Source organism: Berghia stephanieae, chromosome 2, assembly GCF_034508935.2.
Source record: "Berghia stephanieae isolate SIO BIC M18660-M18661 chromosome 2, UCSD_Bste_1.3, whole genome shotgun sequence".
Lineage (NCBI taxonomy): Eukaryota > Metazoa > Mollusca > Gastropoda > Nudibranchia > Aeolidiidae > Berghia > Berghia stephanieae.
Window position 1 is genome coordinate 106,175,759 of NC_088361.1, and position 24,138 is coordinate 106,199,896.

General features: G+C 33.5%; 1 protein-coding gene across 1 annotated transcript in view; it reads right to left on the minus strand.

Annotated features, from left to right (window-relative positions):
- LOC144966158 (uncharacterized) overlaps window positions 1–21,439 on the minus strand; it is a 29,682-nt gene extending 8,243 nt beyond the window's left edge. The window contains exons 1-5 of the mRNA XM_078902285.1: window positions 20,661–21,439; window positions 11,225–11,311; window positions 10,676–10,732; window positions 8,240–8,323; window positions 233–403 (exon numbers count right to left, since the gene is read on the minus strand). Coding sequence (XP_078758411.1) covers window positions 233–403; window positions 8,240–8,323; window positions 10,676–10,732; window positions 11,225–11,311; window positions 20,661–20,756 — 495 coding nt within the window. The 5' untranslated portion in view covers window positions 20,757–21,439. The remainder of the gene's footprint in view (window positions 1–232; window positions 404–8,239; window positions 8,324–10,675; window positions 10,733–11,224; window positions 11,312–20,660) is intronic.
- Between the last annotated feature and the right edge of the window lie 2,699 nt (window positions 21,440–24,138).

A 24,138-nucleotide genomic window follows, 5' to 3' on the forward strand; every position in this document is an offset into this window, starting at 1 on the left:
CAGCGCTCGAAACTGAATATTTGCTTTTTGTTGGTTTCTGTATTTTGAGGTTAAAAATTATATTTTTAATTTTACTTTTATTTTTTAATGTCAGCACTCAACAGAATTTATCGAGCAAAATTGTACTGTCGGAAACCCAACAATTGTCCGAAGATTTACAGGCCTGAGTCATCAATATGTTAAATTCTTCTCAAAGTAAAATATGATTGAAATCTATTTCTTGTGTGCTTACCCGACATTTATCTTTGTATTCCCTTTGTAATTCTGTATATCCTTCATCTTGCTCTTCCAACTGATCTTTCAGTAACTCAACCTGATACACAAGAGACTGTTTTTCATTGTCAAGTTGAGCACTGGTCATCATAGCAGCTTTGTATTTATCTTCCAATTCTCGTACCTGTTCCTGTAATAAATATGGAAATTAGATTTTAAATCAGGCAGAGAAAATATTTATAAAAGGAATAATTTACCAATTATATTTTCAAATATTTCATTAGATCAATGTAAATGTCATCTTCCAAAACATTTTAACTTATATACCCTTTACTTAAAGCAAAGCAAAAGTTTAATATGATTACTAAAATCAATGCTATCAGATGTTCATCTCAATGATAAACAAAAAGAAGAAAATAACTGCTTCAAAAAAGAACAAAACACCAAACAAGGAAAAGTCCATAGCTTCTAGCAGCTTGATATCACTTTCATCTCTATGATAATGTTAAGTTCAGAAATATAGTCTTAATTTTTTTATTCTTCCTTGCCTCCTTTTAAGGAAATCTCAAAACTATAATATACCGTATAAGATTTCCTATGAATTTGATATATTTCTTATGGTCAAAACAAATGACAAATCATGAAAATGTAATATGACATTTTTGCCACTAATAACAACCCTTAATTCTTCTGAAGCATTTGCTAAGCCTCAGAGGATATTTTGAACGTGTCATGACAGCTCTGCATTATAAGAAGGGTTGGCAGCAGTGCAAGGTGGATAAAAATGTCTTATAAACCATCTTCAATATCACCTCAAAGAAAGACTAACAAAAAGAATGATGAGATGACTGTAGGTTTTTGATTCAATAATCAAATATTTATTTACACAAACAGCAGCTCATCAATAGGAAATTACATCCTCCAAAAGTTGCAGCAGATGTCCTGTTTGATTTTCATGAACTTATCAGTAATTATGTGAAGGAAGATTTTAATATTTTAACTCCTGAAAACTTGGGACTATGGCTTCAGGTATCTAAATATGTTTTATGCAGGATGCTTATTTTTCTTGTTATTTATTTAAAATTGTCTATTTTTTTAAAAACTCTATTCAAATGAATCAAAATAAAATTTAAGTTCATTCAAATAATTAATACATATTGGGTGCGAGAAATAAACTGGAAAAGTTTAGAAGCCTGTAGTTACCAGACTGTAAATGATGCAAGTCTGAAATTTCACCACAAGCAAAACCATCTATTCTTTTAAGAAAAGAGGATTGGGGGGTCAAAATTGTTCCGTACAGCCCACGTTACATTTTTGCCAACGAGCACAAAATTACTGGCAAATCTAAAAATCATTTTACAGATTGATATACAAGTAACTTGCAAAGCTTTTATTAATTAAGGGTAATTATATTACCCGTTGATCCAAATAATTATTTAGAAAATCTGCTCGGGCATAATGATCGGTCATTAATTTGCCATTGGGAATCGCCATCAGATTCATTTATGCGCACCATAGATCTTATTACCTGACTGATTTTCATCATTGACGGCTCAAAAGATTTGTCTCAATCTATGGTAATTTCCAGCAGTATAATAATCAAAATAGAGTTTCTGTTTGTAATAGCCTTTATTTAGCTGCTAATATTGTGGGCTCACCACTAGATTATTCAAATTTATGTAAACAATCTTTCAGGAAAATATGTTGAAAAATGTCGATAAATGTTGATTCCACAGTTGTTATAATAAACGTAACATATTTTCCCTATCGAAGATTTGGGATGTAATTTTCAAAGTGTAGCCTTTTTTCCCTTGATCCAGTAGTGATTCAATCCCATGCACTTTGATTTAATTCTTAACTCTGCTTGTGTATATACTGATGATCAATAGAAAGTATATATACTAGTTTTATCTACAAAATTGGTGTGAAATATTTTTATGGTTTATTTAAAATCTATGTGTGATCATTGTAATATCATTTATCTTTCATTTTGTTAGAATTGTAACGTTTATGGTTGATCTGTATGCAACATAGACTTTTAAACATGATCTTCAAAAATAGAAGAAACAAGTCAAAACATTCACTATAATTTTGACAATGACATTTTAATAAATTTACTTGTGTTCATTTCATTTGAAGTGAAGGTGAATCTAATTCAATCAGTAACAAGTATGTCCCCGTTCGCTCCAATCACAGCATTGCATCTCCTGTGTATGGAATAGGTCAATCTGGCCAGTTGGTGTTGAGGAATGCTATCCCATGCTGTTCTTATGGCGTGGTAAAGTTGTTGTTCATTTGGTGGTGCTGGGTCAAATGAACGAACTTGGCAGCCGATTATGTCCAACACATGTTCGATCAGATTTAGATCGGGGGATATTGCAGGCCACAGGCTGATAACGTTCACATTATTTGCTGCTAAAAAGAACCCTTGTTACAATAGCTCGGTGGGATGGTGCATTGTCGTGTTGGAATGAAAAATTAGGATGTTCATGAAAAAATGGAATGACATGAGGTTGTAAAATGTGCTGGATGTACCTTGCACCAGTTAGGGATACATTTACTTGGACTAGAGGTGTCTTATAGTCTCTGTTCATTCCACCCCACACCACGATTTGTCTATATCCTCTGTTTGGGGATTCCAAGACACAAGAATCATGAAATCGCTTGTTTGATCTACGGTAACCACATAATCTACCGTCATTTCTTCCAATCACAAAGCGTGTCTCATCTGAGAAGAGAACAAATAACCATGCATGCATTGTCCAGCGCAGATGAGCACGGCCAACCAGTGATATGCTCTAAGAAGTGGTCGCATTAATGGATGTCTTGCAATAATGTCATGCTCTCTAAGGCTGCGACGAACACTGTGTCAATTAATTCGTGTACCTGGGAATGCTCGTGCAGTTTCACTCGCTGTCCTGTAGATGTAGGATGCATATAAAACGGTCCTCACCTTGTGTTGTTACTCGTGGTCTGCCAGTTCAATATCGGTCCCTTACCGTTTGTGTCATTTCAAATCGATCCACTAATGAATATACAGTTCTCCTTGTGATATTAAGCATTCTTGTGACATTGGTCATAGACTGTCCAGCTTGAAGATGACGAATGACATGTGCGCGTTGTTCTAAACTAAGTCGTGGCATCACTTGAATTAATGGATGGTATTTTTCATTGTGTTTTCCTGCCTTGAAAATGTTTCAAGAGGACACGGATGGCAAAAAAAAATGAACCTATACATTTCCTGTCACAGTAAGGGGCTAAAAGGTCGTTTCCTGTCACAGTAAGGGGCTAAAAGGTCGTTTCCTGTCACAGTAAGGGGCTAAAAGGTCGTTTCCTGTCACAGTAAGGGGCTAAAAGGTCGTTTTAGCATGTGCGCGACATGGTGAGCGAATTTCAGGCCAAAAACAAAATCATTGACTATCAGTACACAGAAAGGCTAATGGTAAACAACTCAGTGAAAAATGATTAGCCTATACCAATGGATAAAATAGTAACAATTATTTTAAATGTGAATACTTTCTTTTGATCGTAAGTATATAATGTTGTGCTTCGTATCGAAACAGCGCTATACGTTTTTCCCAATTTTTTTCTCTCACACATTATATATTTGCCTTTTATATATTATAAGATGGGAGAAAGTCACATGCAAAAGCAATTTCCTTTAAAATCAGAAATGTAGAAGAATATTTTTTTTAAACAGATGAAGGAATTAATTTGAAGAGCAAGTAATCTTTAACTTAATTTCAAATTCATGCCAAGATCAAGCCACAAACAGTTTTGGAATCAAGAGTGTGAGTTCCTTACTTTTATCTTTATATATATGCATTACAAAACAATATTATGTCAAGTTATTTTCCTATCTTTGAACATTGGCCCATTTATATTCTACAATTCTTTGATGCCCGAACTTTCTTCAACTGTGGGAAAAAACAAATTGATTATCAGTCATTCTGCAATAGTTTTCCAGTTAATAATATAAAATGTAAAATATAAATTAAGAACATGATCAAAAATTTGGGAATACACTTTCAATTCAAAGTTCCTTAGTTTCCACATTCATTTCTACTCCATATATTTTTCACTGACTCTCTTCTGCTTTGAAAATTCCAAATATATTTTTACTAAAAGTTCAATGACGCGTTGTGGATGGAGGCAATTTGCATATTATTTCTTTTGATTTTATATCAACTGATCCTAACGTATTCAGTGTAGAATTTGTGTCTAAACTTAAGTCAGAACAAATCAGATAATTGCTTCTACAGATCAAATCCACTGTATCAATCTTATGCTAACTCACATTCATTAACTACATCAGCCAATTGCTTTGACCCTCAAATAAATTTTTTTTTTAACTTTTTAATTAATTTCTAATCAATCCAATGCAACAATTATTGAATGAAAAGTCCAGACATTAATTTCCAGAACAGCATCCATTAATATAAGTGAGAGCTTCATATTTTTCTTAATGGTACAGTATTAGCACTACCCTCATCTTATTCCATTTGTGTAATATATATTGAACGACGATTCAGAGAATAAGTTTCAGGTTGTAACTGATTGAAATTGTTCTATTGGCCAAAATTGTTGACGTGTTTAAATGAACCCTTATGCGAAAATATGTTTAGACACAAAAATGTTTATTTTCAAAGCTCTTAGCAAAAGACAGTTGCATTTCAAAATAAAATTTGATAAAAATGTTCTTGCAGGGTTAGAAGGGAAAAGTAAACAAAAAACACAAAACGCAGGTAAGATTATTTTAAATATTAAAATTTTTAAAACATAAACATGAAGGTTTTCCATTTTGCTTTTTGTCACATCAAACCATGGGAATCTTGTCTTACTCACCATCCTTAATATCTTTTGCTGTCAATTTTAGTAACATAAACAAGGTTATAGGAGTTAGATGCTGTCAAATTGAAAAAGACTAACTGGATCTACAGCTAAAAGCCTTGACTTTGATTAATTATTATTTTCAGAAGATCTATATTAAGACAGATGCATAACCTAGAATTTAGGAGCCAGGCCTTTTTACAGTGGTATCTTTAAAAAATCAAAAGATCAGAAAGACTGTACGTGTACCATTATAAAGTAGTCTGAACCTTGACAACTTTAGTAAAAGTAAAAGGCTGGATTAGAGGACCCAAATAAACTAACTTACAACAGAACTAATATTCCAAATTCTGATTCATCTGATTTTTGTGCTTGGAAATCACAGCCTTCTTCAGATGTAAAGTGTTATGGACCTATACATCGAGTTATGCTAGGAAAGAGTTACTCCCCTTTGTTATTAGCTAATTGACTTTAGTTACAGCTTAATTAGTTATTATTCATTAAGCCCATTGTTTAAAATATTATTTGTGCTTACAAATATCAGAGTGGCATGCCCTAGGGGAGAAGGATGCACTCTTTGTTCCATACTTTCCATATTTGAGTTATTTATACTGTTTTTCGTACTTACAATGTTGTTGCGATATATTTGTATATACTCTTAACTTATACTCAGTAATAAAACTGGGTCAAAAAAAAAAAAAATTATACTCAGTAATAAAACTGTTCTCTCACATATCATTTAACGCTTCTGAGTTGAGTGATTCCACAATATTACTCTGGGGTCCCGTCAAAAACACAACATAAAGAAATCAGAAAGTCAAATTCATATTTGAAAAAACACCCCAGAGCTATGAATAATCCAACTCGACAAAACTTCTCTGGGTAAACTGAATACAGAAATCTAAATTATTGATCAACATCAATTTCCTTGACTTATCACCAAAAAAAAAAAATGTTCATGATCATCTATATGAAATTCTTAAACAAAAATGATGGATTTGTTTTTTTGTTGCTACTAAATTGCAAAGCAGTTGTATTTAAAATCAAAGATTTACAATGTGTCACAGCCAAGACTACTTTTTGTTTCATTTTTTTTCTCTCACCTAAAATGATTTTCATCATGCAATAATCAGTGATGATACTCACAAAAAGTCAAAAAGGAGGAAAAGTCTCGGAAAAACGGAAAACTCACCTAGAACATTCTTGCACCACAGGAAAGTAGGCAGGATGACTTCTTTTGAGTACTTGAAGAGTACTAGTGTGTTTTGGGCCTCTTTCTAGGTGGGGGCCCAACCTGTTTGGATTGCTTCTTTATATGAAGCTTATAGGCTGTTTTAATTGCCTTCTCCCGGACTGCCTTTGCTTGCTTTTTTGTTTCCGCCTTTACAACTGCTTGATCAAACATTTGTCTTTTTCTTTCCTTTTCCTCTTTCTGTTTTTGCAACTCAGCATGATACTTGCTGCAAGATTTTTTAATGCAACTTATCAGGACAGGATCAATTTCACTGTGATCTATGTCTTTTCTTTTGAAGCATCCCAGGGCAGTGGCATTCCTTACTTTCAAAGAATACTTCACCGTCTGTATGGCAGAGAATGTTGAAATATTCATGTTGCCACACTTGTCTTTAAGAATATCCTTCATTTTAGAAAAGGAACCCTCTACCTGTGGGCCATGAAATATGGATAAGCAAGCCCTAGCCAGCTTTTGAAGAATAGGAAAGTCACTATTTCTATTCCAAAAAGGAGGTATTTTTTAAAGATTTATTATATTTTAAAAAAAAGTAAAAGGAGGAAATGAAGGAAATATCCGCGGATCGAGGATCTGAGGAGGAAAACCGAGGAAAGGAAAGAAAACCGCGGATTTCCGCGGAAAAGTATCATCACTGAATAATTCAATACAGAGCCCAAAATAGTCAAAGAATGAAGAATAAAGTAAAAAAAGCAACGATATCTTAAGCCTTTGAATTATCTATGTACTTAGATCTAATTAGAAATGTAGCGATATTATTTTTATTGATTATTACTATAACAAGCATTATTTTAGTCTACAAACGTAGCATTTTTCGTTTATACATCATACTGTTCTAAGGTTTTACAGTTCTTTTTCCTCTTTAGCTAGTTTTGTATCGGCCAAAAAAAGTTCTCCTCTGGTAATAATTGTATTCGAAAATCAGAAATAAATCAAATATCAGAGGTATCTAAGTCAACCTCATGATGAACTTAATTTATACTACTGAATAAGGTCTTCCCGAATTCTACCATTCTATGTCTAAGAATCCGTAAATCCAAATACTTTTATCTTTCAAGATATGAAAGGCCCTCAATGGCAATTAACCTTATCACCACACTTCTTTGCCATTTTCAATGCTAATATATTGCTTTTTGTAAATTGAACTCGAATTGCAATTGCAATATTCATTGACTTTGGTCATGAACAGATATATAAGGTACAAAAAAAATATACTTTTAAAAAATGAAATTAAAAATAATTAATAGATAGGCATAAATAATAAAATTTTGAAAAAAAAATATATTTTCTTAATTAAATCAAACAATTAAAAAATTTAAGTAAAAAGAAATTCTATAAAATTTACTTGGTAATATAGTATTAGTATTTCTTAAATGATCAAATCTTCCAAAGGCCAAAAAGTAGTTTGTTTTGTCTTGTTCAACATATTAGCCATACCTACTAGTTAAACATTCTCATTGTAAAATAATTATTAGTTTCTTGTTTTAAAATAAGAATCAACAAAGCAAGGGTTAACAGATTGGTATTAGTACTGTCTAACCTCTAAAATAAATAAATTTGAATGTGTTCCGAAATTCTAATATTAGGGTATACTATAAAAGATAGGCTTAAAAATAATAATAATAATAATAATAATAATAATAATAATAATAATAATAATAATAATAATAATAATAATAATAATAATAATAATAATAATTTAATAATAATAACAAAAACAACAGTGAAGCAACACTAATTCACGTGATTGCTCAAATCAAATGTTGAAAAGCATAAATTGAGATGTTATGATTCTATAAACTAAACATTAGATAAAAAATGAGCAACCAAAAATGACTATTACATTACAATGCATTCGGAGACAAGATGAATTAAGACAGTATTACCTTTTTCGAAATAATTTAAAAAAAAAAAAAACTTTATTATTTGTAGAATTGAATTAGGTACCTTAAAGTCAATATCTTTGCCATCTCCAATGGAATCATTTGATTCTGAACTACCTCGCCTTGATCCTCCTACTTGTTGGCGCATCTTATGAGGAAGAAGAGAAATTTGAAACATAATAAAATGCCACTAACTTCATAACACTTCACTTAAAGCCCATTGAATTATAAGAGGGATAAGGCAATATATTAAACTTCTGAGTAACTGTAAAATTAAATACAACATTATATTTTTGGGGGAGACAATTGAATCTTTATGATCATCAATAAGAATCAAGTCGCAAGTAAATCAGTAGCTCATGTACAATGGCATTACCAAGTGTAAATGCATAGCTGCCAACTTTTCAAAAATAAAATAAGGAACGCTCATTTGGCCCGGGATGAGGGGACGACGTGTGCCGCCCCGAAGCGCCCCCCCCCCCCCCCCCCCCCCCCCCTTCATCGAATCGCAACATATAAAAGTCAGCCTTTTTAATTACTATTACTAACACTAACAAGTTTGAGATAACAGAGGCCAGTCCAAATGTTGCTAAATTATCGGATTTAGTACCAGCACATTTGAGTCGTTAAAATGACACTTTCCACAATGAGATCAAAATTTCAGAACAGACAATATAAAGAAAGAATTCAACTGCCTCAACTTTAATATGGACCAATACACAAGAAGCACAATTGTAAAATAAATGAAATAACTTAAGATGAATAGAAATGCATAACTGCCAACCTGGTACATCACTTTAGAGGACGTTTTGGGGTAATAATTAGGTGAGTTCAGATAAAAAGTAGACGATTGCATATATGTTTTCTTTCATGCAACATAATGGTCTTTAAGTAGTATACTATAATAGTAGTTATAGTAAAATGCACCTCTAAATATTAGAGAATTCCTACTTCTTTACTTTGACAAGATAAACACACCTAAAAATGGAGTATACTTATTTTTCTTGAACCTAAATCGTTACAAAAGCTTGCTTGAAAAAAAAATAATTAAAATCAGATGAAGATGTTTTTTAAAGGGATTAAATTTATATATTTCATAAATTAATAAAGGGAAATAATCATTGTCATGCTTAATCAATATAAGCAATTGATTTTCTGATTGAATACCTTCCAATCAAAGAGGTGGATTTAATTTTATTCTTAATTAAAATAATATTTGTAACAAATAGTGAAAGTATCAATACTGTCTTAGAATATTCAAAGTATATCGAGGCTAACATCCTTATTCTATGCAAATCTCCAATACATTATGAAAGGTTTGAGTAAAATACAGGCGTCATATAAACGAATGGAACTTTTTTAATTGTTGAAAATCATTTATGATAGAGGCATAATTCAAATAAAAGAGCTACACAAATGGAGATTATGCTCTCACTGGACACCAATAATAATGATAATAATAATAACAATAATAGTAGTAATAATAGTAATAATAATGGATCAATAATAATAATTCATTAGGCTCACATGCCTTTTTTTACCACAAATGAGTCAAAAATTACAAAATACGGATTTTAAGCTAAAAATAAGGACTTACGGACTCAGGAAGTCAAATACGGAACAAATCCGTTTTTAACGGAACGGTTGGCAGCTATGAAATGTTTTGATCATCTAAAGGCGAATAAAATTTACAGGTAAAGAAATATTTTCCATCTATTGAAATTGAATGTCAACAAATAAATGGACATCAGAAAAATGCAACTTCAAAAGAGTGATTCAAATATTAAATTCAGACACCCGCTCACACCAATATTTTAAACTTCATTATTTTTCTGTTACTGCTAAAGAAAATAAAAAGACTTGGATTTTATTTTTTTTAAACAAACAACTCCACACATAAAATAAACTAATCTAAATAGAAAATATGTTTTAAACAGAGGAAGCATGTAAATAAAGAAAAGTCTTAACATTTTAATTCCAATTTTAATTCTGGGATTACATCAAACAATATAATTGTGCTAAAAGGTAGCTTGAGTAGCATATGACACCAAAAAACACTATTGCTGATATTTTGAAAAACTTTGGAAGGGTTTTGTTTAAATCAGTTCCTCTGAATTAAATAATGAAATTTAATCCAAAAAATGTCATTCTAGCAATATAGAATAGCATTAGATACTTTGCCCACACTTTTTAAACACTTTAAAAAATAATAATAATTCAATGCTTTAGGTAAGAAGACCCTCAGTTTTTGTTGTTGTTTTGTTTGTTTGGTTTTTTTTGGGGGGGGGAGTTTTTGTTGTTTTTTTTTTAAATACTGTTTTCATTGTTTGACCAAGAGAAACTAAAGAAATCAAAATCTTTCCAATTTTTCCAACGTCCTCTTCTGTCAAATCTTACAAATACAACCAAGTGGCTCGCCAAATATCTCAAACAATAATTGAAACAATAGTCAATATTTAAAGAAAATATATTGAAAGTACTCTTAACTCTAACAACTCACTTTCGCAGCAGCATGCTCGTTTGTCAGCTCATAAATCTTATCAGACTTTTCCTCAGACTGAAAAATAAAAGTGAATAAAGTCAAATATATAAATATAAATACCATAATTAACATAATTAATCAGCATCTTAAAAACCTTGTGCATTCATAATATCTATTTTCTAAGTTGAGGGTAATTTCAATATTTGCCTAAGTATTTCATGTTCTGCATGTATTTATCCCCCCCAATCGCTTCATATAATAGTCCAAATCTTCTCAAGTACTTTTAGTGTCACTCATTTATGAGGGTGGGTGAAAAAGTAATGGGACAAATGTCCTACTGACTTCATTTCTTTTTCATGTGATGTCATATTTGACTCAGTTGAACTTACACATGTACACTTTAAACCAAAAGTTGAAAATTTTAATTTATCAAATTTTGACAAAGTTATGGCAGTTCAAAATGGCTGCCCCCACGAATGTCCATCAGACAAGATAAGATAAGATCACAATGGAACAAGCTCTGGAGCAAGAAGTATATCAACATATGAATATCCTATAAAAACTTACATTTTTGTGTTGCTTTTCCATTTCTTTCATCCTTATTTCTCTTGCTTCTGCTCTTGCTGCTCTTTTAGCAGCAAGCCTTGCTTCTGCCTAAAAAAAAAATTTATGCAAACGTTAAAATTAGAAAGGATACAAATGCCAGTTGGGATATGATGGATGCTGCAATTTGTTTTGCTGCCAACATAATTTTGTAATCGTGGGATGATGGTGATGATGGCAACGCTGGGGGCAATGGTGTTAATGTAATAATGCCGTTAATCAAGAGGATGCTATAGTGATGGTGATGGTAGAGATGATACTACTGTCTGTAATGGTAGGAATGATGATGTGGTTGCATTGATGGCTGTTATTAGCATTGATATTGTTGTGTTGATAGTGGTGGTGGTAGCATTAATATTAAAAGGTAGTACTAATGATCTTGTGGTGATGGTGGCGGTGATGGCATTGATGATAAGAGGTGATGATGCTGATGCTATTACGTTACTACTTAAGAAATTTCAATGGGTGTATTGAAGATGCCATGTTGTGGACGAAGGTGTTGCAATTGAATGGATGCAGATATTGGAAAATTATCTCAAACATAAAATGATGAAAGGAGTGTGATGGAAATTTGGGAGGCCCTCTGTAACCTCCTCGTGCTAAGGGAAACAACCTGAGTATTTCTTTAAATAACCCTAAGAAAAAATATAACCTAGTACGGCTGCATATATACAAGAATATTGACTGGAACCTCAGGCAAATCAAGGAAGGCCACGAGAACATGGAGAGAATAAAAAGTGATAACAGAATGGTACCTGAATGAGTAAAATGCGAAAGAAGATGAAACGTTGCTGTGCTATACTCGACCAGTGAAAAGGCAATGATGATATAGCCTTAATAACCTAACTGATAGGAAAAACAAACACCCAAGGACCTATAACTAACCCTAACAGAAAAAAAAAATCCTCCAACTGCAAGCTAACCCTAATAGAAAAAAAAAAAAAAAACTAGGATTGCTTTGCACTACCTTTCGGAGAAAATGGCGATGGAGAACCAAAAAACAATAGTCATATCAGGGAATTTTTTATTTTCACTAATGACTAATGTTAAAAGGATTGTTCTAGAGAAAAGGCCATTCAGACCCGAGTCTGAATTGTCCGTGCAATTGACCGAGTCTGAATGCTTCCGTGGCAATCGGACCGGTTATGCCCATGGCATCGACCCTGAGTCTGAATCGCTTCCTGTGACAATTCGGACTCAGTCTAAACTAAATAGAACTCCGTGGCTAACCAGGGTCGAGTCTGAATAGTCTCCGATACTCTTCGATTCAGAATACTGCAATGCAATGCGCCCGAATGATGAACTTATCATTAGTATAAATAGTGAAACTCTCATACTATTCCGTTTGCAGTTATAGAAACCTATTGGTCTTCCTAACACACACACCATGATATCTCTAAGTCATTATAACACACACACACTATGAGTATCTCTAAGTCATTAAAAACAGAATAATCACACACACACACACACACACACTCCCCCCCCCCCCTTCCCCAACCACCATTTCCACAACCCAAGAGCCGGCGGATTTTTCCCTTTGATCTCGTACCACCATGTTCTCCCCTGCGCCAGGCCTCGGTCGTTTGTGGGTTACCCCCAAATCCCATTACCAGTTGATCATTTTCTCTCCGTATTCAACCAGTGCTTATTTTATTAATAGGCACCTGGTCCAGTATTATCTAATAATATTAGTATTAAACTATATTAGTACCCCAGTGGCAGGGATCTATTGCATGGTTTGCTGTCAAGAATCACCTATTTTTATATTTAGAAATAAAACAGCATATTTCTTAAATTAAAAAAGAATTAAGATATCGCCTGTTGTCAAAGCCCAACCCATACTGCCTTTTAAATAAAACGCTCAATGCCCAAAGTCATATTATTCTCCTTTCCCCGCACTTTTTCGCGGCCGCAAATGGCAAAATATATAATGTAGATTTGTCATGCATGTATCTTTTGCAACATGCTCATGGCAAATCAAATAAATCTTCCAATCATTACACAAAGACACTCTTTTATCTATGCAGGGCGAATTGATTGTTAATGTTAACAATAGTGACTACAATTGTAATCTCCCAAAGACCACGAATATTTAGATTTGTTTTGTTTTTAAGGCGCTTGCAACACATTTATTTCATATCAGCGCCAAAAAAAAAGGGAGAAATTAGATAGTAAAAAGTTCTAGAATTACAATTAAAAAGTAAGACAAAGGGGAATAATTAAAGGTATAGTCATCTTCGGGAGTTCTAAAACGTGATTTGCTCGCTCACTCGCCCTCCTACCAACTGATAACTGACAACTGAGAACGAGCAGCTTCCCCCCACCCTACCACGCTTCACTTTCGACCCAGCTTCCACTTCCGACACTTCCTGTGATTGCGAAGGCACATTGTGGCAGGAATCCGAATTGCCATGGGAAGCAATTCAGACTCGGGTCCGAATTGCCACTTCGTTTTAAAAATGCTACTATATATTGACAAATTGAATAAATAAACGCCTGGCAAAAGATTCACTGTGAAAATACTAATTGAAAAAGATGCTACCCGAGGAGCTGACAGAATTTCTCCCGCAAACTTTTTAACTCAAACCAACATTATTGGATTCTCTCCTCACTGTAAATAGGGAGTTTAATAGAAATTCTAAATGTAACTCACACACTTGAAACCAATGTCATATGAAAGAGCTGGCAACACAGATCACAAAACAGTTTGAATTTTGTTTCTATCTTGATTAGAATGTAGTTACGGCAGTTCAAAGTCTGAAATTTCAGACCGATTTTTACCCCAAAATTACCATTGCAAAGTTGTGACCAAAATCGCGTGATGTTAATAAAAAATGGTTAAAACAGTCAATATGGAATTCTTATCATATATTGTATACTAAAATATTCGTCTTATCGAGGACAGTGCATTTACATTAATAAAGAGGAAGATAAACATTTCAAATTAACACACTATTACATAATATGTCCAAATGTTATATAATCAAAAACTCGGCTAGACGTGAGAAACAATTTGCTACATCACTTCTGGAATTATCCCCAATATCTCACTGAAACAATTGCAAATAATTCCCCTCTTTGATTTAATACATAGAGAATAAAAAAGGGTTTGAGAGTATTTAAATGAAAAGATATAAACATGTTGCGTAATGACATAATGAGTTTATTTTTACCTATGGCAATTTAATTGCATATAAATAAAATGGTAGATTGAAAAAGTTCAAATAAATTGAAACAGATTCCCTATTTTAATTAGATGGAAAGTTCTGGCTTTTCAGGGGTGAGAATGACTGGTCACTAAAAAGGAGGAAATTTTTCATCCATCCATGCGACCATAACCTATAAATTTGAATTTCACTAAAAATTACTGAGATTCATGCGATCCAAGATTTATCTCAGCAATTTCTGATACAACTCGGGTGGAATTTCAAAAGTTGAAAGTGTAATTACAACATTTGGTGGTTGTAGTAGGGACGATGATGTGGTGGTGGTTGTAGTAATAGCGGTGGTAGGGATGATGTGGTAGTGATTGTAGTAGTAGTGGTCGTATGGATGATTGTGTGGTGGTGGTGGTTGTGGTAGCTGTGGTAGGAATGGTGATGTGGTGGTAGGGATGATGTTGTGGTGGTAGGGATGATGATGAGGTGGTGGTTGTAGTAGTGGTAGTAGGGTTGATAATGTGGTGGTGGTTGTAGCAGTAGAGGTGGTAGTGATGATGGTGTGGTGGTGGTTGCAGTAGTAGTGGTGGTAGGGATGATGGTGTGATGGTGGTGGTAATATTAGTAGTGGTAGGGATGATGATGTGGTGGTGGTTGAAGTAGTGGTAGTAGGGTTGATGATGTGGTGGTGGTTGTAGTAGTAGATAATGTGATGGTAGTGGTGCTAGGGATGATGGTGTGGTGGTGGTAGGGGTGATGTGGTAGTGGTGGTGGTAGGGATGATGAAGTGGTGGTGATTGTAGTAGTAGGGAAATTCCACGGGTAACGGACTGACAAATCAGACCAAAAATGCATACATTTCGTGCTCTGAAATGCAATGTATTTATTGTATGGAGCTAATATTTTCCATCGACGTGTATCATGTCCGCCCTTATGATATATCAAAAGGATAAAGTTGAATCTTTATCAACTTGAATTTTTTTGATATTATAATGTTGGTAACAGACTGACATCAGAAAATCCATCTTTTTCAATTTTATATGTAGATGGATCAAACTTTCTGAAGTTAAACCTTCCAGTAACAAATAAGTTATTTTATAGTAACCACGAGATGTTGTTCTACAACCCACTAGCAATATTTAAAAGATTGTCCAAAATTTGAATCTGCAGTCTTTGAAAAAGTGTCGGTAACGGACTGACAAATGGATGGTAACGGACTGACACCTCTGAATTTTATTACTCAGAATAACGGTTACTACATAAAATCCAGAGCAAAGAACAAATCATGTAATTATGAGCAACACTGAATACCCAGTGTGATTGATCAAACCAATACTCTTCCTTATATGGATGTCAAGCTACATTGGGCATGATGAGTAACTCGATGGGTGACATCTGATTACCTCAATCCCAACTTTGCTTTTGAAAAAATTAAATAATGAAATAATGATTCGTGGAGTTGAAATCTATTCTGTCACAGCCAAACGGGAACTTTATTTCAACTACGAAATTAAATTATCAAAAGAAAAAAAAGGTAGATAAGAAAGGACTGGGGAAGTTTTAACATTCTTTTGGTACTTATTTTTGAAGCTTAATTTCTATTCTGTATTTCATCTTGATTCCTCAAGCTTAGGAATTGTCAATAGGCCATGACCGTCACTGCAAACTGGTCGATAGTATTGGCAGTCAATCTCTTCCTCATCTGCACTTGACCAGAAAGCCAGTTATAAGATCTGAGAAAGATCTTCAAAAATTTCATTTGGACCATTTTATCCTTGATTGTTACAATTTTCCTATGCAGATTGTGGGATTTCTCTTAGAAGTACATTCTGAGGTTCTGAGGGAGCAAAATAAACTCAAGCCAATTTTGATTCCTGGATGAAATTCACTAACAATCGACAACCTCTTTTTCAGGGTTTTTACAGGAAACTTTTCTGAATTTTCGTCCTTTCTCTTTTTTCATCTCTCACAATTCACAATTATGAAATCTTTTTCCCTTGGTGCTCGCCAAGAGTACTTCTTGTCCAAATAGTAATTGTCGATCAAATTATTTTATTTCATCTTGAAAGCCCATTTCCATGATTAAAATATTTCAAAAACCATTGGTTGATGTATTGCAGTACAGGCATAGTTTAATATGTTTTTAATTTTTTGGGAGGATTGTAGACCCTCAAAGTTGAATTCAGTATTTTACTTTCCTGTGCTGAAATGTGAGGCAGATGTGGATTTAGGTGTGCTTGGTTTACTTTCTTTTGGAGTTGTAGATTGATCGGCTTTTCTCTTTTTTTTTTTCATTTTGCTTGAAAAATCCCGTTATTTCTTTTAAGCGTCCTTTACAATCACTTTCAAGTTTTCTTTGAGACTCCTGCTTTTGTTGCCTATCTTTTTCCTAAACAATGTAATGCCCATCAGTTTTCAGTCTTTCTTGATAATTTGAACCATGGATAGAGTAGGCATCTTGAACCTGTGAATAATGAAAATTGATCGAAATTACATCATAAGCTATGAAAGTCAAATCGGAATAAAAATAAAAAGCAAATCTTGTTTTCTTAAAATAATACAGCAAAACTAAGAAAATAAAACTCATTTCTAACTTGTATCACATTACTTTGTAACAACTAGAATATGACATTAAACACAGCTAAACAGCTTGCTGACCCACAACATTTAAAGCCTCAGTGACTCAAAAGTTTTTCACATTAATTTAAATGTTTGATTTCTTTTTTTTTTCTCCCAGGGCTTCTTGCCCCTTTAACAGAAGACTACTACTGGCTCCATTGTCATAAGGACATTATAGAACAATAAACAGTGTTTTTCCCTCAATTCAAACATAGCAAAAATCTTCAAGTGATCAAAAGATTCACAAGCTTTAAAAGATTCAACTTACCTATTGCAAAATAGCAGGCTTGATGCTGAAGGCCAGTGTTTGAAATTTTATGATCCAAATGTTTATAAAATGGCTGTTTGATCAGTTGAAACACATTGGAGTGGACATTACTCTTGAGACTTAAAAAATAACTTTTATATATTGTTTTTGAATTAAAATAGAATTAGTCAGTCAGTTACTGTCAGTCAGTTACCCTAAAAAATGTCAGTCCGTTACCCAACAAAAGTACCTTAAATGATAAATTTCTTGAAAAGATAATTTACAGTGCTAAAGCCATTCATGTAAGAACAGAAAATCTGAAATAGTGAGTCTGTACAACAATCACATCTTTCGTAGATGAAAAAATACTGTTTTAATGGTAACGGACTGACATACAATTTCCCAAGGTCATTAAAACGACCGATGAGGACAACATTTCATTAAAATCGTAAATTTCAATGTTTATATAGGTTCCTGATACTTATAATTGTTTTAATATCAATAAACAACAGCAAAGGTGGCTATAATTTGTAGCACTTGCAAGATTTATAATATTGAGCAAATATTCTTTTCGTTCTTCAAATAGGGGATACCCTTACATAAAGCTACAATAAGCATCCTGTACCACAAATATGCAAGAAATATCCTTATATTCATAATCCTGAATGATTTTCCAACAAATTAGTACCAAATTTTAATATGTTCTTAAGGATTTGTAAAACACCCCTTCGGTTGACATTTTCGTGGAATTTCCCATTAATGGTCTTAGAGATGATGTGATGGTGGTTGAAGTAGTAGTGGTGGTGGGGATGATGATATGGTGGTGGTTGTAGTAGTGGTAGTAGGGTTGCTGATGTGGTGGTAGCTGTAGTAGTAGTGGTGGTAGGGATGATGATGTGGTGGTGATTGTAATAATAGTGGCGGTAGAGATGTTGATGTAGTGGTTTTGGTGAGTGTTTTTTTTATTCAGTGATGATAATAATAATAGCAATGTGTCAAAAAGGAGAAAAATTTCTCGGTCTATCGATCAAACACAAGCAACGTGTAAAAATAACAGGAACATAGTTTTGTATTAGTATTATGTAATATATTACATTTACTCGTATAAATCCATTCTTATCATTAGATATAAATTTACTTTTTGTAAACATTTAATGAATTTGTCCTTTCCACATGTTAAAGGCCTACAATGTTATTCAAATAAAAGGCCAGAAAGTATTGTTTTGTTTTGATTTTTACTTTATAAAGCAGGCTACAATATCTTTGTTACCGAAACCTAGTAGTTATTCAGCATATAAATACAACCCAAGAATCTCTCAAATTGCCAAAGGCATAAAGAAAAAAGATTAAAATAAGCCAATCACCGTTGCTTTATTCTAATATATGATCTCTATATACCAGATGATTGAATGCTTGGTTGCGAAAGAAAGAAAGAGAGAGAGAGAGAGAGAGAGAGAGAGAGAGAGAGAGAGAGAGAGAGAGAGAGAGAGGGGGGGGGGGGGGGGGAGAGTATTCTCTGCCAATATAACATTTTGAATTCTATATCAAAAAAGGCAAAAAAGGGGGAAAAAAGGAAACGAGAAATAGAAAGGAAAAGGGAGGGGGGGGGGGAAGAGAGAGAGAGAGAGAGAGAGAGAGAGAGAGAGAGAGAGAGAGAGAGAGAGAGAGAGAGAGGGGGGGGGAGAGTATTCTCTGCCAATATAACATTTTGAATTCTATATCAAAAAAGGGGGAAAAAAGGAAACGAGAAATAGAAAGGAAAAGGGAGGGGGGGGGAGAAGAGAGAGAGAGAGAGAGAGAGAGAGAGAGAGAGAGAGAGAGAGAGAGAGAGAGAGAGAGAGAGAGAGAGATTAAAAAGGCAATAGGTACCTACAACAGAGAAACAAATCCAGACCCATTTGTCCCTCCCCTTCCCCTTCAACCATCAACTAACTTACCAAAGAACACTACTGGTCTTCTGTGTCAATTGTGACATCTGGTGCCATACTGGTTGGCCCAACGTCATAAAAACGGGACTGTCACCAAATTTCACAAGACTGAGCACAGGTGTCAAAATATGACATAAGACATAAGGGTGATTTTGTGGTTTTGAGGAAAATGTTTGACACGGCAAATTTGAAAAAGGAGGAAATGTGATGGGATGGGCGGAGATAAACTACCATTTAGGCGGAAATCCGCCTTTAGGCGGAATATTCTCAGCCCTGCTTTTAATAATTTAAAAAATTATGCTGAACCACTTTGGGTTTATTGCTATTACATCATTTGAACTGACAATTAATATCATGTTATTCCCCCCCACTCCCCCCTCCCTTCTCTCTCAATGTGTGGGGGTGTCAAAATTTATAACTAATAGAACTTCTTACCATAATGATTATTAAGGCTAAGGCCTTTAGAATATGGATACAAATGATAACAAACATATCTAAATATGGGAAAAACTTGATGACATGATGGCAAAATAAAATAAAATTAAAGCAATTGGTATTTTTAAAATATCGATATTATTATCGGATTTCCCAAAGAGAAGAAATATACGAACTTTTAAAACAAAAACGATAAAATGCCCATAAATAAAGTTGGAAAGTATGTATTCAAAATAAAAACATAGTAAATAATAGCACTGAAAATATTATGGACTAAATTTAAAATAACGATATGAATATCGATATCGTCGGGCATCCATGATGAGAAGATAATGAAAACATGGCATTTCGGCGCAGAGTTAAAAAGTGTCTGCGCATAGATATAGAGCCCTGAAATTTGGCATGAATAAAGTTTAGATATTATTCTAAAAACAAGCGTTTTTATTTTAAAAACACATGCGGTAAATAAAAATATAAATGCAATTGAAAATTGCCAAATTTTAACTTCATATAACTTCTGGAATTATTAATGGATTTTTACTTAATTGGCACCATTTAAAAGGAAATTGAAAGACGAAAACAATGATACAAAAATATCTGCGACATTCCTCTTTATAACGAAGTTATGCATCTTTAATTGAACCTCCCAAAACGCGAACGGCAATTTCCAGTCACAACTTTCCTATGGGCGAGTTGGGTCACAATTTGACTACTACTGCTGCTGCTCACTAAACTGCCTACTGTAAAACTGACAAAAACTTTTCAACAGAAAAATATCATTTACTCTGGAACTGTTTGTCGCAGAGAAGAAAATAAGGTGCTAACAAATATTTAAGACCCCCATCCAATTGATTGAATGATTATATGTATGTCAAAGTAATAGTAATGTCAATGTGTTCAGAGTTTGAAAATGTTATTAGTATTGGTGCATTCATAACAGTTATTATTTATTATTACATCATTCATGTTGAATTGAGCTGTATTTCAGTTTCTTTTTTTTTTTTAGTTACCTCTTTAGAAATCATGTTCAGAGCTTGGTCTTCTACTGAGTACTGGCGAATATTGCTACGCCGTCTTCCAACAGCTGACTGAGATTGGGAACTCATGATGGCAGATCAAAATTTTCAGCAAGGTAATTGATTGAGCACTCCTGACTCTGACAAATCAATAGAAAATACTAGGATCCGTGAAATGATTTAAAGGAAGGTTAATTCAGTTGTTGTGATATTGCAACTCAATATTTATACCAACAACATCGGCACTTAAAACGTGCAGTGAGAGGTCTTGCTGAAGACACAGTGGACCATTCAAGTTCAAGGCCTGCAGACAGAAAAACTGTCAACAAAGGACAACGTCGCCCTTGTTTGATTTCAAGATTTAAATTCAGAATGCTTCCCGAGAGATATGATAAATCTTGTTAATGGATCATTTGGGGCTGTTTCTTTTCCTTTATTCGATAATTTTACTAAAATATTAATCAGCTACTTCTTTTTTTCTAATCATATATCATTGCACTTTCATTTTCACTTTCAACTTCCTTCGCAGCTCTGCATTTTGCTGATTGTTCGTGAAGTCAGATTCTTTGGTTTACCTTTAGCTTTGTGGTGCGAAATCATAGAGATCACAAATTAAACCTAAATTATTATGATTATATTCACAGCGAAATAAGTAGGGACCAATTGGACGCCATTTAATTTGAGTTAACTTCGGTGTCACTGGAATCCGTCATGAAATGGACTGGATGAGGAAGCGAACTGTTTCGGCATCCATGTTTTACAGGTAACGATGTAACCCGGATTTTCATGATATTGCGCATGAACACTGACCCTTCATTAAGAAGTCAGATGAAGTTGATATTTACTAGTTATTAGTTAGGCCTAGAGGAAAACTAATATGCAACAGAGACCGAACAACAATAAATTTTATTATCTCTGATTCACTCCGCTACATGTTCTGCTATTAAAATAGGGAGACCAAAATCTTGCTAATCTTGTTTTTTTTTTTTGTTTTTTTTTTTTTTTTGGGGGGGGGGGGGGGGTTATTTTCTAAAGCTTTGACATACTAGTATTTTCATGCACCCCCAACCCCCCCCCCCCCCAAAAAAAAAATAGACAGAAGAGAGATTGCAAGTTATCAGCAGTCTGACATAGACCTTATTTTTATATTCGTTTTCTTTCCTTTTAATATTTTTTGTTTGTTTGTTGTTTTTTTTTTGTTTGTTTGTTTTTGTTGTTTTTTGTTTAGGTTTTTTATTTTGTTTGTTGTTTTTTTGTTTGGTTTTTGTTTTGTTTTTGTTTTTTCGTTTTTTTTTGTGTGTGTTTTTGTTTTTTGTTTTGTGTTTTTGTTTGTTTTGTCTTTTAGTTTTCATTTTCTCTTAGTTTCAATAATTCGTTTACTTTTGAGGGGGAGGGGCAGGGTAATATTGTTACAAAGCCTTTTTTTTTAAGCGAAAAAAAAAAAAAAAAAAAAAAACAAGAACAGCGACAAAACCAAACAAGAAATGGATAAATAGGAAGAAGAAAAAAAAACTCGCCTCTTCAACATAATGAAACAGTTCCATCAACGATAATACGGTTTTACACCGGGAAGACAAAATCTTGGTCTCCCTCCCTAGCCTCTACAGAGAAGAATTTGTTTTAAAACTGGATCTAGGTGCCCATACTATCATACAACGCCGAAAATGGATATTCGATATCAAAATGGGGGTTCATAATCTTGCCTTCGGTAAATTAGAAGAAAAAAAAAAGATCTGCTGTCTGATTTCGATATCGAACCACGGCCATGGCGTACTAAAAGAGTCTTATAAAAAGAGTATTATAGTAGGGCTATGACCACGGCCCTCATGATTACATGACCCACAGACTACTAGTCCTGTGTAATCTGTGACACGACCTGATGATCCGGTCAGTGAGGTCAATGAGGTCAAGCCAAGCCGTGGGTGGATGCACGTGGAAGCAACTGAAGGAGTCATTGAGAGGAGTCGATTGTGGAACATCATGGATGGCCTAACCGAGATAGTTTTTATTATTATTATTATTATTATTATTATTATTATTATTATTATTATTATTATTATTATTATTATTATTATTATTATTATTATTATTATTATTATTATTTATTTATTTATTTATTTATTTATTTTTTATTTTTTTTTTATTTTAGGTCTTTTACGGCGCTTGCAACACCTAGGTTATTTCAGAGCCAGTAAAAAAGAATATTACAGAGGAGCAGCTGGAGATCAAAAGTTACAATCGCCAAAGACAAAGAGGACTGGTTCAAATAAGTAGTCATTAAGAGCCATTGGGCCCATGGAGCCGGAGTTTATCTCTGTTTCTATAGCGTGTGGCGAACAATAGCAATTGTCTGCTACTCTTTGGATATGGCGCTAGTCTATCGCAAAGTACTTTCCACCAAATTCAACAGACCCAGCGACCCAATCACGATTGGGTGGGCCGGGGGGGGGGGGGGGGAGGTCAATCTTGGTCCCTTTTGCGTGTGAAGTGAGTGTTCTACCAACTGAGCTATTGGTTCAAATAGGGAACAGAAATTCCTTGAGTAGTCCACAGATGGGCCTATTTTGACTTCATTTAAAAATCCCACCCAGGATACTTTCTAATGTTTACAAAGTAGGTAGAATATTTTAAAAGCCAATAACTATAATTGATTTCAGAACGTTGTATTGACACCGTTGTTTGATTACAAATACAACGTCTGTTATATAATACCACATTGTAGACAAATTGGTCCTTTTTGTCCCCAAGTGATAAAAAAAAATTGATTTAAACTGATAAAAATATGCAAATATATTTTTTAATAAACATATCTAAATATTTATACGTAATGAATTTATTTACAAAATATGGTTTAGAGTTATCCATCATAAACAAAATATTCGTTATCCAAAGCACTCTTAAAGCTAAATATAATGGGGACATCTTTTATTTGGAATTTAACACGAATACTTTAAATATATCTTATTTTAAATACAAATGGCGGATATTAGTAACCATGGTTACTGCTGATGGTGTATGATGTAAATGTAAGCACGGTGGTGTTGTCATGTATTTCACAAAAATCAATATTAATTACATTCAAAAAGAAGAAAAATACAAATAGCTTTTTAAATTAATTTTTGTCCAAAACTTGTTAGAGCCACCAGCTTCTCGTAGCATTATTTGAAAATTTAATGACGATATTTTTTGTCCATTTTTACAGTTATTGAGTTGTAGTTTGAATGATAAGAATAATTATGAAAAACTAGCATAATAAACTGAAAATGTGACCCATTGCTTTAAAACTGGATTAACCAGATGCTAAAATTATGTCAAATTATAGTTGAACCATAGAATTAAACGAGTTGAACTGATCAAAATTATGAATTCTTGATTTTTAGCACTCTAAAATACAGTATTCCGTCTCCTTAATAAAACATATTAACTCAATCGCATTCCTGATAATTTTGGCTGTAAATTCAAATTTCAGCAC